The sequence below is a fragment of the Equus caballus genome, chromosome 20 (genome assembly GCF_041296265.1).
Source record: "Equus caballus isolate H_3958 breed thoroughbred chromosome 20, TB-T2T, whole genome shotgun sequence".
NCBI classification, from domain to species: Eukaryota; Metazoa; Chordata; class Mammalia; order Perissodactyla; family Equidae; genus Equus; species Equus caballus.
In genome coordinates this window covers 20,579,425-20,596,234 of record NC_091703.1, presented here as the reverse complement: position 1 = coordinate 20,596,234, position 16,810 = coordinate 20,579,425, and the positions used below count along the sequence as shown (strand labels likewise).

At 33.7% G+C, this 16,810-nt stretch overlaps 1 protein-coding gene across 13 annotated transcripts in view; it reads right to left on the bottom strand.

The window, feature by feature from the left end:
• CDKAL1 (CDK5 regulatory subunit associated protein 1 like 1) overlaps positions 1 to 16,810 on the bottom strand; it is a 610,319-nt gene that overhangs the window by 582,189 nt on the left and 11,320 nt on the right. For all 13 annotated transcript variants that reach the window (XM_005603599.4, XM_014734733.3, XM_023624511.2 and 10 more), the window contains exon 4: positions 15,302 to 15,414. In XM_005603599.4, coding sequence (XP_005603656.1) covers positions 15,302 to 15,414 — 113 coding nt within the window. The remainder of the gene's footprint in view (positions 1 to 15,301; positions 15,415 to 16,810) is intronic.

Genomic DNA, 16,810 nt, shown 5'->3' with positions numbered 1-16,810 from the left:
CTGTATGAAGAAGGATAAGTGAATTAATTATATTTGTCATAAATTATTTTTCTTCTATGAAATTTTTATTTTAACAAATTTTTAAAAATACTTTAGTTCTCCCATGTTTTAGGTCTTGGTCATCCTTACCCTATTTTTACCATAAGGTCTTGAAATTCTCAACCACATACAGTATTTTCCTACCATGGGGATTTTTAGACACATAACCCTCAAAGTTTACAGAATAGAAAAAAGTAATAAAAAATGGCTTACTTCTTAAAAACTGCCTATGACCTCTATTTCTCATTCTTGTGATATTTTCTCATTGACGTTTAAAAACATAAAAAGATTAACGTTAATAAGCCCTTACTTAATAAAACCAATGACCAAACTCTCTTTCCTAATTAAAAGGTGACAGCACTTGGAGTACTTACTATTTCCAATGAATGCTCAGATGTAACAGTCTTATTAAAATTATGTCTATTTTATAATTTCCTCTATTACTAATGCATGCTTAAAGAAATTGATTCTGAGATACATTTTTCTTGTTCTTTTCCAGTCTTTGACACAGACTGGTGAGTAGATACTATGGACTAACAAGCATATTCAACCAACACAGATGACTGAAATTAAAAAGCAATAACACAGTAACATATCTAGGCTACACAGAAGGGTCATGAGGTAAGATCATCAGCATAAATTAGCATGTCATTATAAGGCATCTAAAGAAGCCAGACAAAATCTACATGGGAGATCTTTATTTCGTAACAAATATGTAATGCTATTTGATTGGATTTCTTTTAATCATAAGTATTATCTGGAGAAAAAATATTGCTTGTATAATATCACATTTTACTTCTTCAGCTCCTACCCTGAGAAGTAAATTTGAAATTATGGAGAGTCTGGGGAGGGGTAAGGATGTGGGACAAGGGAGAAGGAGAGACCTAGCGAAAGCATTTCTGGGACACTAAGCTGTCTTTCTCCATTTCATGTCCAGAAGCAACGGTTTTTTTAAGAGGTCATTCTGAGGTCATTTTTGCCTTTTCTCATTTCTTTACAAAAATATGAAAACACAAAGTCATTTAGAAAAATAAAGCTTTGTTATTTACCAAATCCATATAATTTTACATCCCCAAAAAGAATAGGTGAAACAGCACATCAGTTTCTTGCTAAATAATTATAACACTTTTTTAATCTCTACAATAAGAATATCCTAAGAGTATGGCCTCTGAAGCATTAAGGTCTCACAAACACATTCCTTCTATTTTTCATACTATTCATAGTTCACAGAACAATTGTCAAATACTGGAAGAAAAAGTCTAAATGATAGTCTTTAGCTCCTGGAACAGTTGCTGAATAGCCAAATCCTCCCTTAATTATGCATTTTTAAACAATTGAGACAAATCACATATGTATCACATTACTAACATCAACAAAGGCAGAAACAAAAGTGAAAATTTAAATATAAGCACACACACTCACATGAACACAAAGCAAACTTCTAACTGCCAAATGTGTCTTCACTTCCCCAAATTACACACATTTAGTAACTGAGACAGTCCACTCCAGAGTTGTGAGGATGAGTTTTTAATGGAAAAAGATGTAAACTATTTCTAAGGACTAGTACCTTTAAAAGTGATATTTAGGGAAAATAACAAAAACTGAAATGCAGAAGTTAGGTTAACTTGAAACATTTTCTACTTTTGAAAAAACAAAACAGTGGAAGCACACCTGAAATTATCTTAGATTTCTTAACCTTACCCCCAAAACAAGAGTGAAGCATTTTATATTAGTAACAGAAGCATTTTGAGCTTTTCTACTTCCAGTAAAAACCATTGGCAAATTCTGTTTATAATGAAAAACAAGTATAGGTAGCTTTGATTTGACATAAAAATAGACTACTTATATTATCTTGTTATCATACAGCTATGTTGGATGTAATATGCTCTGCGAATGGACATTCAGGAGGTTTTCACCTAACTATATGGGAAGTGTATTCACTACATCCTGCTATATAAATAATCCTCACTTCAAGTCACATTTATATTATCTATTTTTTGGATTTCTCACCTAGAGAAGCTATTCATAGAACCCAGATTCTCCTTTCATCACACTACTGCCAGTAGGAAATTCAAGCAATGAAAGATTTTGCTAAATTTTCAAAGGTACTTTTAACATAACATTCCAGAATGGATAAACCTACACGGTGTGACCTAAAAGCCACACAAATCATTTATTTATGGCTGTTATGTTTTAATCACTGGATTGTTTTCAGAGGCTTAAAAAAATTAATGGTTTTTGCTATACAAAAGCAACTATGTTTTCCATGAAACATTAGCTGTCACATTAATACAAGGTTTTATCATTAATTATATTGGATTATACAGGAGTTGGTCTACAAAATGATTGTTAAAGATCTGAATTTCTAAAGCATTTCAAAATAAAAATGAAACCTGGCCCCAGTAAACCTTATATCAATTAAAGATACATTTACAAAACAGAAAACTAAACGTTAAAAATATAACCTCAATCTAATACATTTGCAGATAAAACCTCCAACACATTTTTTCATCAAAAAGCAAATACAAATATTAAACACAGGTAAACAGTGCCACCTTTTGGTATATCTGGGAATTGAGTTCCTAAATTGCAGAAAAATCTTTAACAGATGAAAGAGAGTAAAACAAGGAATTCAAAAACCATCAGTTTACAATAACATTAATATTAATTTATAATTTATTAAACATTAATAAATGAATTACTTTTAAAAAAATATTTTCAAAAACTAAAATTGCACCTCATATTTACATTTTCATTTCAATTTCATGAGGTTGGTAGAGCATTTCATTTCAAAACAAGTTGAGGCTCAGAAAATTTTAATGACTGATCCAGATATCCCTCAGTTAAGAAAGATTGAGCCATCACTGGCTCAAAATTGCTAGTTTTTAAATTCTAATATTAATTCCTTAAACATTATGTAGTGAGTCAAATCATATAATTATCCTGTGTTATAAGTAATACATACATTTCCACGTTGACTAAGATTTTACAAAATAGCTTTATTGTTTTTAGAATGTTTTTTGTATACATTTGGCAAGGAAAAGATATTTATGTTTAAATTATTACATTAAGAACACACAATACTGACCACATTCACACAGATGTTCATATTTCACAAACACAAAAACTCTTAATCCAATACAGTGTTCTTCCAATCTCTAAGCTAAGAGGAAAAAAACCTTCATTGAAAACTGCAAAGCCTTCTTTTCTTTTTTTTTTTTTCCAGGAAAAAAAGCCCTTGTTTATGGCATGCACATGATTTGTACCTCACCTAAGTCACAAGATAAAAAGCTGCTACAAATGAGATGGAAATAAGCTTCAAACACTCTCCCTAAAGCTTCTTTGCCTTAATTTGATCTCATATTCAGACATCTTTATACCATTTTCAAAGTCTTCCACTTTTACATCTTTCAATGATTTCTTGAATAGTTTTATTAGACCACAACATATTTATGCTAGAAACATTCTTTTTTGTAAGCTGGCTAACTATTCAGCTCTCACATGGAAAGGAGAAAATATTCTCAACGATCTATCTTTATCTTTGATTCACTTGTTTCTATGAATTTTACTCAAATTGCAGTCATGAAGTAGTTCTCTATAAAGCAGATTTCAAAATAAGTTAATATGTAATGATTCCCTCTGAAATTACAGAGCAACTCAATTCAAAAGAAAGCAAGAAAGAAGACCACAGCTAACAAGATGACAGCTAAAATGCTTCCTGAAAGAGCTGAAGCAGAATGAGCCAGAGGGATGGGCCAGAGGTACTACATCTTCTGTGAAACAGAACTCCATGATCAAATGCAATCAGACATTAACTCAGAAATGTATTTAGTTCATTAATTAGCCTCACCTCTTGTTCATAATATATTCAAGAAGCACAGTGTAAGACATGAAAATTGGTAAACTTAATTATTTCTAAAAATGATTTGGTGGGAAAGATTGAATACAAACATGCTAAGAATAAATTTTTGAAGGATTTCATTTCACCCCACAGCTCTTTTTTCATCATTAAGAAGGGTGGACACTCACCCTCAAGAGTAAACAACATTCCAGAACTTCTTCTAGAGACTCTTAACTCCCTTCCCCTATTTCTGAATGGATGAAAATCCCATTTTGAAGCCCTTAGTTTTATTTCTCTCAGCTTTATTGCCTAGGTAGAAAGGGAAAAAAGAATGAGAAAGTGCCATTCTCATTGCCACCCTTATACTAGCCTCTTCACCAATCGTTGCAAATAACTCAACCTTTCAATCCAAGTATACTGCTCTCTCTGCAAGTGCACAGGCATACACACAAATATATGGAACTATCTATAATCAAATTTTATTAAGTTTGAAGGAACATCAAAATTTCTAATACTAAACTCAATCCCATTAAATTGAAAGCAATTACTGCTTCCAATTTAATAAGAATGGATTAAATTAGATTTCTGATCCAATATAATTTGTAGTGTCCGCGTCAGGAAAAGTGATAGTATGAGGATCTTATCCAAGACATGTCAAGACTATGCAGACTGGACTTGACAGCCACCTAAATAGGATTCCACTGAAAAAATTATTTAACCTTTAGAATATACTTCAACTTTTTATTTTGCTATAAAGAAGAATAAAGTTACTTCAATATAATCAAAATACTGTTTTTATTTGTTCATTAATGTACACAAAAAACACCTGAATTCTTATTTTGTGCCAGGTACTGAATTTAATGATAATGATAATTCAATACAAACTGAACACTCTACGTATACTAACATTTAATCTTTAGAAAGGACTATGGCTGTCATCTCCATTAAATAAATAAGGATACTGAAGCACAGAGACATCATCATTTGCCCAAAGTCATATAGCTATTACAGGGCAGTAGCTGGTTTTACAGTCTGGCTTAATATTAATAGCTGGCTCCAGTCTGCTCTTAATCACTAAGCGACAGTGTCCCTGAGATGTCAAAGGTAAAGATGACTAAGACAGAAGGGAACTCACACACCATGGGAGAGAACATGTACAGCAGATAAATTACCCTAAGATAGGAACTAGCTGAGGCACCACTCTCTCTGTGTCTCTAAGCCAGGGGAAAGAACCTGAAGGGCAGCAGTGCAAGGAGAGGTGCAGAATACAGAAGGAGTTAGGATCTAAAATGATCAAATTAGATGATCTAATTATCATATTTAAAAAGCCCTTAAGTCCCCCATATACATGATATACATGAATCTGTGTATAACACTGTACAAAAATTCTTAGAAACTCATAAATTTGAGAATCACCAAGCTACAATGAAGAAAGAACCAAAAGGAAAGCCTCTGCAAATGTCTGAACATTCGAATTATCTCCCCATAAATTAACCAGCAAACATCTGTTGGTACAGTGAGAATGGGTGAGAAATTTTAAAGGGCTGTAGTTTACTCCATTCTCTTTTAAGATTAAGCCTCTTTAATCTTAATATATGTTAATAGATTTGAGGATTAATAAGCTACTCAAATTGTATCTTACGGGAAGGTTAGTTTGTAGTAATGGTAAAGCAACATAATGGTAAAGGTAACAAATGTTTGTCCTCAGATTCAAAACTTCCCACCTTACTATGATTCTATGGGCAAGAGGACAATGACCACATTTAGGACAAGCATCATCAGGGCAACAGAGCAACAAAGATGTCAAACAGTAAGTCAACGAATGAATAATTTCACATCTGGTCTCCAGCGTACATATTGTTGGCTGCTGATATCTGCACAGGATCATGTTGCATCTAAAAAGGTCAATTTGTCCAATTCTTATACAATATTACTAAAAAGTTTAAAAAGCAGTAAATCAGAAAAAATAAAGTGTTAACTAATTTAACGACTTCTAATAATTATATTAGAAGACTATGTATAACATGAAATTCACTTTTCATATACAATAGTATAGCTGCATTGATCACCTAATGTAATACTGCCATCTATTGTCCAAGAGCTAAAAATACAACACGTCTTTAATCCAAACCTACGAAAATTTTAAATTAAGCCAACACTATTTTACATATTTAAGCGTCAACATCTCAAAAAAGTTTTTCTCCCCAAAAGCAAAGACAACAACTCAAAAAATAGATTTTTAAGTGAAGTTTTCGTGGTAATTTATCACCTGCCCATTTTCTTAACAAAAGAGAATTCAAATTTAAACATAGGCTATTCCTAAATGAATTATCCAAAAACAATAGAGTTTACAAAATCTCAAAGGATAATCTGAATCATTAAGCAACTAGGCAAATGTCAAGTTTCTGAAAATCTATGGGTCTACGTTGATTTGTCTCTCATAAAAATTCTAAAATATTAAAAGTAGAAAATATTTTAAGTTGATCAATACCAGAAGGCCAGTATATTTTGAAAAGACTAGTCATTTTAACACAATTTAGCACTCCACAGCACATTATTCACAAAAAGTAGTACAATTACACATGAAATGAAGTTTTATTACTACATACATGCTACAGGAAATGCAAACAAAAGTTAAAAGGACTGAAAAGGTCAGGCCAAAAGTGGGACAGGATGAAAAATAATCTTCCAGGTCCCAAAGAAAGACAATTAAAGAGATGAACTTTTCCCACATCTACTAGTGATAAAACTGAGAAAACAAGTTTAAAACTTTAATCAAAATAATGTAATTACCACGTGAGTGACTATTACAAGGTATTCACCTTGGACATAATACCAGGCTAAGAAAAATTAGGACCTGGAACCAAAATATTTTGGAATTCACAGAGGTGAGCAAGATTTTCTCTTTATAAGGTGAAGATTCTAATCAGCCATGCAAGTTTACTCTCAAACATAAGGAAAATATTGCTTGCGATTAAAAAAAAAAAAAAAGGCTGACACTACTTCATTTGTATACTTAACACAATTGAGTACAATTGAGTACAAAATGAAAACTAGTGCCACTTAGCAGACGCTGGTTCAAATACATGTAGTTTTGTGCTTCATATCACGACAAGAGGAGATCACTGGGCCAACAAAATGATAAATACCAGAGACATTAAAGAGAAAAAAAAAAGAAAGTAGACTGTAGAGATCAGAAAAATCAGCATGCATCCTTTTTTATGTCCGTAATGAAGAGTCCCAAACACTTTTAAAATGTACTAAAACACCTTTTTGAAATTATATTGCACTAAAGCATCGCAAAATTTAAACAAAATTTTTAGCATATAAAATTTAGAGTTTAAGAACTTGAATAGAGAATCCTATTCAGTTTTTATAATATAAAGCATAATATAATTCCTTATGTGATGAAAAGTAATTTTCCTCCATTTCTCATTTATCTTGGATTCATTCTAAAAGTAAATACAACCTCCTTACAAGATCTTATAGCTAAAATGGGTAAATTTTATGGGCAAATATAAGGTAAATTATATTTCAGTAAAGTTGTTCAAAATTTTTTTTAAAACACAGGAAAAATATTGCATAGTTTAACTGGCATATTGTGACCAATATCTTTACTACAACACTTTCCTTAAGAAATGCACATATTCAGCTCCATTTTCGGGTGAGATAACAACATTATTATAACTCTGTAGAAAGTGTATTTATCCCTGAGGCCACAAAGGCAACAGTGATAGTTTTCCCCAAAGTTATGCATAATGTGGCAATCAATTATATCTATCAATGGCCTTCCAAACTGAAGCATTTTTAAGACACAATTATATAAAAGGTTTCAATTACATTTGTAAACATCCTTCCAAATGATGGAGCCTTTCATTAATACACACACACAAATGCACGTGCTAATTAATTCTCTTATACTGACTTTCATTTCAGTCTTTGATTTACATTTAGGAAACCAAGTCTGTTCTATGCAATTTCCACTTTAAAAATCATATTTCAACCCCCTTCAATTGCTGCTCAGCTTCCACAACTTCAACCAATGCATCTTTTACTTTGTCACCATTCCCAATCTACTTTCCTCAACAAAAGGAAAATGTGGTGTGAAGAGCAAATCATCTTTACTCATTTCCTTCTGAGATCACAAAAGAATTTGTCCTGGCTCAGGCTAGCCATTCTAGACTCCAATTACAGGATTCGAAAATTTCATCCACCTATAACACAAGGTCTGGTCAAAAAGAGGCTGTCTAGTTCACACATTTACTGTTTCACCCCAATATTTATTAGACATACTGCAATGTAATGTGCCTAGAGGTCTCATCTTACATTTAGATATCAACAAATTACTTTCTTTCACCAAATCCTAACATGAGTTGTTTTGTTTTTGTTGTCTGGGGACATAAAAGGTAGGGAAGCTACCAAACCTCTGTAAGACTTCTGACATTGAAAGCTGAGCTCCTCAGAGAGACGTGATAGACAGAATACGCTCAGTGATCCAGTAACAATTGTCATCCCGGCCACAACTGGTACATCACTTTCATTTTGCTAGAAGTCACATCCTGAAAAAACATCTACTTCTACTACCCCTGTGCTGTCAGATCTTCATACTAAGCTTTTAATAAAATTCTCAACTTTCTACATGAAATAACAGTGGCAAAAATAACTAGAAAAACATTAAGACTTAAGAAGAACATTCTTAGTAGTTGATGCAAATAACCTAATATAAGAATATTTCCACAGTAACCAGGGAGGGAAGACGAAAGTAAATTACTGGCAAGTTAACAAAGAATTTTTAAATAATTATCTTAAGCCTATAGTTTGCCAGCACATAAGATATACATAAAAAGTAAAAGCTTATAAAATTAGTCTGAAATGCCCCCATGAGAAGGAAATTTTACAGATCGACAGATACAGTTCCCATTTAGAGTATGAAAGGCTTTGTTTCTCTTTATATAACCCTTTCTATGTTTAACTTGTGAGTTTCAGAATAACGCTAAGATTCAAACATTTCTACAAGCGGATGGTCATCCCTTGCATTACAGACTCTGCAAGTGATCAAACCAGAATTTATTTTCACTATAATTTCCAGATGGACTTCAGAACCTTCAGATAAAAGGCATCATATTTGGCTACAGAATAAAGAATTTCTGCAAGGAAACTCTGGGTTACATTTAGAAAAATCTTCTATTCAGCACATAACTAAAGACCTCATTATAAATACTCATTACTAATACATATAATTTAAGTCAGAAACTTAAATGTCAGGATATCTTTAAATAATTCTTCAAAAGCCTAGGTTAACAAAATCTTGGTTCTATCTTTATCTTCCGGTACAAGCTATATAAATTTAGCAATAGCGATGAACATGTTTTATAAACTGTTAAGACATTATACACGTAAATAACTGCGGTTGATGGTAAACGAGCAAGAAGGCGAGATTAAAGAGGTCTATATGGAGACAAGTTAAGAGCCCTGCACTAAGACAGCTGATGATTCTTTCACTGAATTCCACTAGAAGTTCAAGAAGAATACAAAAATCAAGATGATGTTATATTTACGTTCCACTGGGAGATGACGTTACATTTATGATTAAATAGGTGGGAATGGACCAGCAGCTCTCAGCTGACACTGCTATCTATAACTAAAGAAACAGCTTACTCTCAACTCCTAACTTAGCACTGAAATTAATAAACTGAGCATGCTCCTGTGGCATGGATTCCTGTGGGACTTATCTCCCTTTCTCTTGCCTCCAAAAAAAAAAAAAGCCTACTACTAAGGATCACATACAAAAGACTCCTAAAGGAGAAGAAATTTCAAAATGATGGGCTACAAAAAAAAACCCTCCTCTAATAAAAGCCAATAATATTATTAAATCTCCATACTAAACTGCCTTTAAAATATCAGTTCCGAGAGACTACACAGCATAATACAAAGAGAGGCTGTGGTGACAGGCAGAATGTCTCAGCGTCAGCTCCAGCACATATTAGTTGGGTGAAGTTGTTTAGGTCATGTGTCTTCCTTCTCCCAGTCTCAATCTCCTTGTCTTAAAGTACGCAGTAACCTCAGGCCAAAGTTATTTCATTTGATCCCTGCAATAACTTATGTGAAATGCCTAACATACAGTAGGCTTTTATCCAATTCAGCTCTTTTCCCTGAAATTGTGTACAAAAGTCCTGATTTCACTTAGAAGTAGCTGGCACAAAATACCGTCCCACCTAAGAGAAGCGTAGCATACCACACATTTTTAATTTGGTTGTATTTTGAAGAAGTTGGAAGTCTACTGCTTTTTCAGCTTCCCAGAGAATTAGTCTACTCCTCATCTTACTATCTTTTATTATGTAGGTAAACTCAAGATATTAATATGAAATGTCATGGTCACCAGTTCTTTAAGAAAACAGGCACAGTTGGGTTTTTTCCAAGAAAATTTATGTGCACACTCATTCTTTACTTATGTATGACAAGTGTGATTTCCAAAGATCCAAGTCCAAACACAAAAGTGTAGCTTTAAGGTCCTTAAAATTATACTCACCACAAGTGTGGTCCTTGAAGGTATTCCTTACGCAGATATTTCCATATATTAATCTAATACATCCCACTGACTTCAGTCTTAAAATGTAAAGGTACTTCCAATTAAATGGCCAAGTCCAGAAAATATGCTTACACTTTAGTCATTTAATTAGCCATCTCTTACACCAAATAAACTAGTATTTATTTGTTTCTACAGAGATTTTTTTTTTTTTTTTTTTTGAGGAAGATTAGCCCTGAGCTAACTGCTGCCAATCCTCCTCTTTTCGCTGAGGAAGACTGGCCCTGAGCTAACATCCGTGCCCATCTTCCTCTACTGTATATGTGGGACGCCTACCACAGCATGGTATGCCAAGCAGTGGCATGTCCGCAGCAGGGATCCGAACTGGCGAACCCCGGACCCCGGAAGCAGAATGTGCGCACTTAACCACTGTGCCACCGGGCCGGTCCCAGAGATATTAATTTTCCTAATTCAAACATAAGTCGACTGAACTTTATCATAAAGCATTTCTAAAATATTAACTGTAAAAGCTCTTTTAATAAAGCAGGTCCTACTTACCCTGAATTATAAAGGAATGTAAGAGCTTGATCATTTACTAAAATAAGTTCTAAGATTTAACATACAATATAAAAGCTTTTCCTTTGCCAAGAAACAATAAACTTATCTACTGGAATACATGTCTAGTTCATTTTCTGTCTTCACACCTCTTAGCACTATACCCTGTAACACATATCATGCTCAGGGAACACGTGCTGAATGAATAAACTACATACAAATACACAAAGACACGATCAAGAACTGTAACAGTCCAGAAATTTTTAAATGATTTCTCTGGAAATGTGGGCACTCAAGCTAAACACTCTATTCTGACTTAGCTAAATATTTCATGGATATAAACTCACATTGTCATGTGTTTATGAACTAGATTATGAACTAGAACCTCGATTGACGGCCATGTGATGGTCTTTTTTCCACTAACCGAAAAGTACGTATTATATTCATTCACAGAAAGCATGACTACAAATTAAACTTCTCTCTCCAAAACTCTCGCTCTCTCTGCCTAACATATTTCTACCGAAATGAGGCCTGTCCCTAAAGCAGTCACCTTGGAAGACCATACCTTTATTCCACTACGCGGCTAGGCAATGGTTATGAATTCTTCGATGAAATTGTGTAAGAGTTGTGAGGTTCTGAAGAGATCCAAAAAGCATAAGAATCACTGCTATAAATATTTTTTGGAGTTCATGTAGAGCAGTTTCAGAACCAATTAAGATTTTAAAAATGCCTTATTTTTAACTAAATCAGCATTGTTCAACATCATATCATATCACCAGATTTGGTCTCAAATGACCTGTGACCATTCTAACACTAAATACACTCTCAAGATATGAAGATCTGTCACCAATGAGGACACTGAAAAAAAATTACCAACATCTCCAAAGAAATAATCCAAAAACAATCACCAAAGGCAGTTTTAACTGGAAAAAAAGTTTAGTCTACACAATTTGCTTATTTGAAGAACACACTCACAGAATATATGTGTTCAAATCATATTTCTTTAAAAAGCCATGATACCCACAGGGACAGTGTAACTGTTTTCCATGATATTAATTTAACTGTATCATGTAACCATGATACAATGAAACATGGATACGATGTATCCATGATGCAATTAATTGTTCCCAGTTTTACTAATGACATAATTTCTCCTCAGTAGGTTTCATTATTTGAAACAAGAAACAAGCAGGCACTATTTTGTAACTGAGGAACCACCTTTTTCCTTAAAATAAAGAGTTTGAAAGAGGCAATGAACAAGAGCTAACTGCTCTGAATAAGCTTCTATGAGGTTTTACTATGGAATGATTGTATTCCTGGATTCACATAGTTAAAAGCAGCAATTTCAAGTATATACCCACATAATCTTTCTTTCTTCCCCAAACAGTAAAAGTATCTACTGTCAGCAATTGAGAGTTAATTTTTAATTTCTCTATATACCATTTTCAATAATCTCTGTACATTATACATAATCTATATTTTATACCTATTTTATATCCATTATACAGTTAAGTGAAAATATTTTAGATCTATATTTGATTAATAAAACACTTAAGCAATAATTTTTATAAACTCCCGCTATTCCACAATACTGAGAGACTACTAGTATACGTAATCCAGAAATCATTGATATCATATATATAATTTAAATAGAAAATCTGTAGAGATTTTCTTCTTGAATTTTTACAGAAGCTACTATTGTTCATTATTTCCTGAGCCTAGAGCACGTAGACAAGTGTGGAACGTGGTCCCACAGTATGCTGCACATGAGCCAGACAAGAATTAAAAACTGACTATGAATTTCTAAAGTGAGGACAATCAACAGTACATAAGGTTAATACAAATATATACAAATAATGCAAGCATATGAAAGTAATACACTACACTAATAAGAAAAATCAATTTCATATTCAAGTGATTACTTCCTTAATTCTCCCTTTTTACTATTCCCAAACAAGAAGCCAAAATTAGGTGTACATAACGAAGCTTACTATTCTTGTGTAAACACATCAGGACTGTAATTTTACATACAAGAGTACTGTTACAACACCAAGCACAAACTGCTAATGGACTAAAATTTAAATTAAAATGTGTTATATATGTAATATCAGCTAGGACAAGTCAAGCTTTGAGTTTTTTAAAACATTTTAGGACACTATCTTAAAGGCTATTTTCTTAATACTAAAACTGCACCATCAGAATGTGTTAAGGCAAGCCCAAGATAAATTATACTAAAAATTACTAATGAATACTGAGAACTAATTCTAAAAGCATATTTTGAGTATTTTTACCTAAAGAACAAAAGTATTATGATTGATTCTGCTGTCTAAAGAATAAGTTATCAAAAGCACAGAGTTAATGGGGCCAGCCCCATGGCCCAGCGGTTAAGTTCACACGTTCCGCTTCAGTGCGTGCAGTTTGCCAGTTCGGATCCCGGGTGCAGACATGGCACTGCTTGGCAAGCCATGCTGTCGCAGACGTGCCACATGTAAAGTGGAGGAAGATGGGCACAGATGCTAGTTCAGGGCCAGTCTCCCTCAGCAAAAAGAGGAGGATTGTGTGAGCTCAGGGCTAATCTTCCTCAAAAAGAAAAAAAAAAAATCTATATATATATATAAAATCACAGAGTTAATGACCTATGTTGATTTCGTTGCTGAAGGAAACAATGCTTTGAAAGGAATAAGTTTTGAATCCTCTCTAATCCTCACATGCTATCTTGAAACTAGGACTTGGCAATGACACATGCAAAGGCAACTGTGAGGAAGAGCGGTCAAGAGCAGTGTTTTGGAATGACAGAGACTTCACTGTCTGTCTGATTTAAGGTAAGACACAATCTTCCCCATTCTCGCTTATGAAGTAGGGATGTCAATATTTCCTCCTATCACAAGAACTATGCCATATAACATATATAAAGCTCTGGGCCAGTGCTTGTCACATAGCACTCAAATTATGGTCCCATTTAACATACAGACAGATACAATAATAGATATAGATGTGTGTATGTGCCAGTTCTATATATACATATTTTCTAGTTCAGTCCACTGAAAGGACCTAGAAGTACTGACATTTCACAGCGGCAATGAGCACACATGCTGCCCAGATCTCTGATCTGCTTCTAAACACCATTCTCCTAATGAAAGGGATCAAGACTCCTTGGACAAGTGGTTACTTCCAAGGCTGGGGATGGGAAAATGTGAAATTAGAACATCTTGCGGTACCAGAAAATAAGAAAGTGCTCAAAAAAGAATCAGGACATGTTGAAAAGACACAGAAGCCAGCCTGAACCAGGTCCTGTGGCCAAAGCTGGAACAGTATGAGCAGCAAAATAAAGAATGATAGTACTGAACCAGAACCTACAGACTAAAATAGATATCCATGAGTTCACACTGATATAAATACGTAAAATGGGGAGAAAGGATAGCTCTTTCTCATAGAAGAATTCCAAGTAATAAACGTAGAAGAAAAGAAGAAAACAGAAAATCAGCATTAAGCAAACAGTACAGTAATAACCGCTGCAGACAAGATCCACTGGCGGATACCAAACTTATCGGATATTAAAATTAATAGGCAAAAAGTTGAGGAGAAACAGTATTTACAATGAGAAAAAACGGTAACTTTACTGTGAAGAAATCTGGCAGACATGGGTTCCTGCACTAGTGGTAAGACATCCTGACATCCTGAACCCCCTGAATGATGCACTGAGAAAGATACGGTCTCACTCCTGTGCTCTTCTTGCCCAAAATGCATACATAACCCTACTTGAAACATGAGAAAACATCAGACAAACCCAAGCTGAGGGACATTCTACAAAATAACTAATCGGTTTTCTTCAGAAGTGCCAAGGGCATAAAAGACAAGAAAAAACTGAGGAACTCTCACAGAATGGAGGAGATTAAGGACACATTACAAATAAACGTAAGGTGAGACCCTAGATTGGATCCCGGAAGAGGGAAAGGACATAAATGGGAAATCCAGGAAAATTCAAATAAGATCTGTAGTTTAGAAAAGAGTTGTGCTAATGTTAATTTCCTAGTTTATTCATTATAATTACCTAAGCTGTTAATAATGGGGGAAGCTGAGTGAAAGGCATATGTGAACTCTCCGTAATTTTACTACTTTTCTGTAAGTCTAAACTTATTTCAAAATAAAGTTTTTTAAAGTTTTTAAAAATATGATACCCATAGTGACCCAGGCAATGTATAATAGCTATCATTTTGTTTTGCCTTAAAATCATTAAGTTATGCTAAAATAGCCTTTAACTGCTGAAGCTAGAATACATATCTCTAAAAAATTTAGCTCTGAAAAACTTAATCAGTATGATACATTACAGATCTAGTTACCTGTAATTTTATATCCATAAGCAGCTAGTTGTCCAGCCATATATTCTCCATCTGAATTATTATGAGAACAACCCCATGTTCGTATCCAAATTTTCTGGATGCCTGGAATAGTGCTATTAAACAATCAATAAAGAAAAAAAAAAGTAAGTCTCATTAAGGGATTTTTAAAATAAAAATAGATGATCTCTGGGCATATTATGCAAAAACACACTCAACTGCAATCCATTTGCAGCTATTCATCAAACGCACCAACTTAATCCCTAATCTATTGTTACACCAAAAGTCTCATATCCAGATGAAAATAACCACAGAATTCTAAGGAGTCAAGGCTCTACATAAAAAGTATCTCCTTTTTCTCTGACCTTTATTTTATATTCATTACTACTAACAAAACACCACTAAGTTCGACACCTAGAAAGATACATACAAATAACAACAGCAAAGAAAATAGTTTTAGCAGAAACAGCAAATAAAGAAAAATTAAGTACATCTATCTGATCACAGGCTCCTAAATGCTAGTTACAATCTTTATTTTATAACTTACAGATAGAAATAACTGAATCAACAGGAAAAATTTTCACCCTATCGCATTATTAAACTACTCCATATATAAAAATAGAGTTCTAAAAAATGTAATAATTTCAGGAAGGAAAAAAAGGACTTTCAACTTCCATTGCCCTAATACTTTATAATTAAACAGAAATTACCTTAAGGACATGTGCAGGACAAATTTAATAAACTTCAATCATTAAAATATAAGCAAATTTTAAAAGCTTAATAATCCAAACAAAATAATCAAGTGTATTAAAACTTTCAACAACTTATTAGATAAGCAAACACAGGTATATTAAAACTATACAACTGCATAATCCTTTCCGGCTAGGTTGTATTAGAATTTCACTAAACTAGAAACCCAATATAATAGTATAAACAGCACAATAATTTATTTGTGCCCAATGCCTTTAGCTGATGCATAAGTATTTGTAAATTTGCTAAGAAAAATCAAATACCCAAACCACCACTGTCTCAAAAATCACAAATTCCAGTAAAAATTTTAATTTGGAAGTAACACAGAATTATATACCAACTATGGTAATATCAAAGAGATCCTAGGGTTGGGGAATGTCTATTTTTGAGCAAAATTCTGTCCTAGGTCCCATGTCTTCAAGGAGCACGCAATTTGACAGGTCTTTCTCTTCTTTTTTTTTTTAAAGATTGGCACCTGAACTAACAACTGTTGCCAATCTTTTTTCTTTTTTTTTTTTCTGCTTTTTCTCCCCAAATCCCCCCAGTACATAGTTGTATATTATAGTTGTGGGTCCTTCTAGTTGTGGCATGTGGGACGCCACCTCAACATGGCCTGATGAGCAGTGCCATGTCCGAGTCTAGAATCCAAACCCGTGAAACCCTGGGCCCCCAAAGCGGAGTGTGCGAACTTAACCACCGCGAGGGGGCCAGCCCATGTTTTTCTTTTTTAACCAATTACTTTACTAAATTTAAAACATTCAA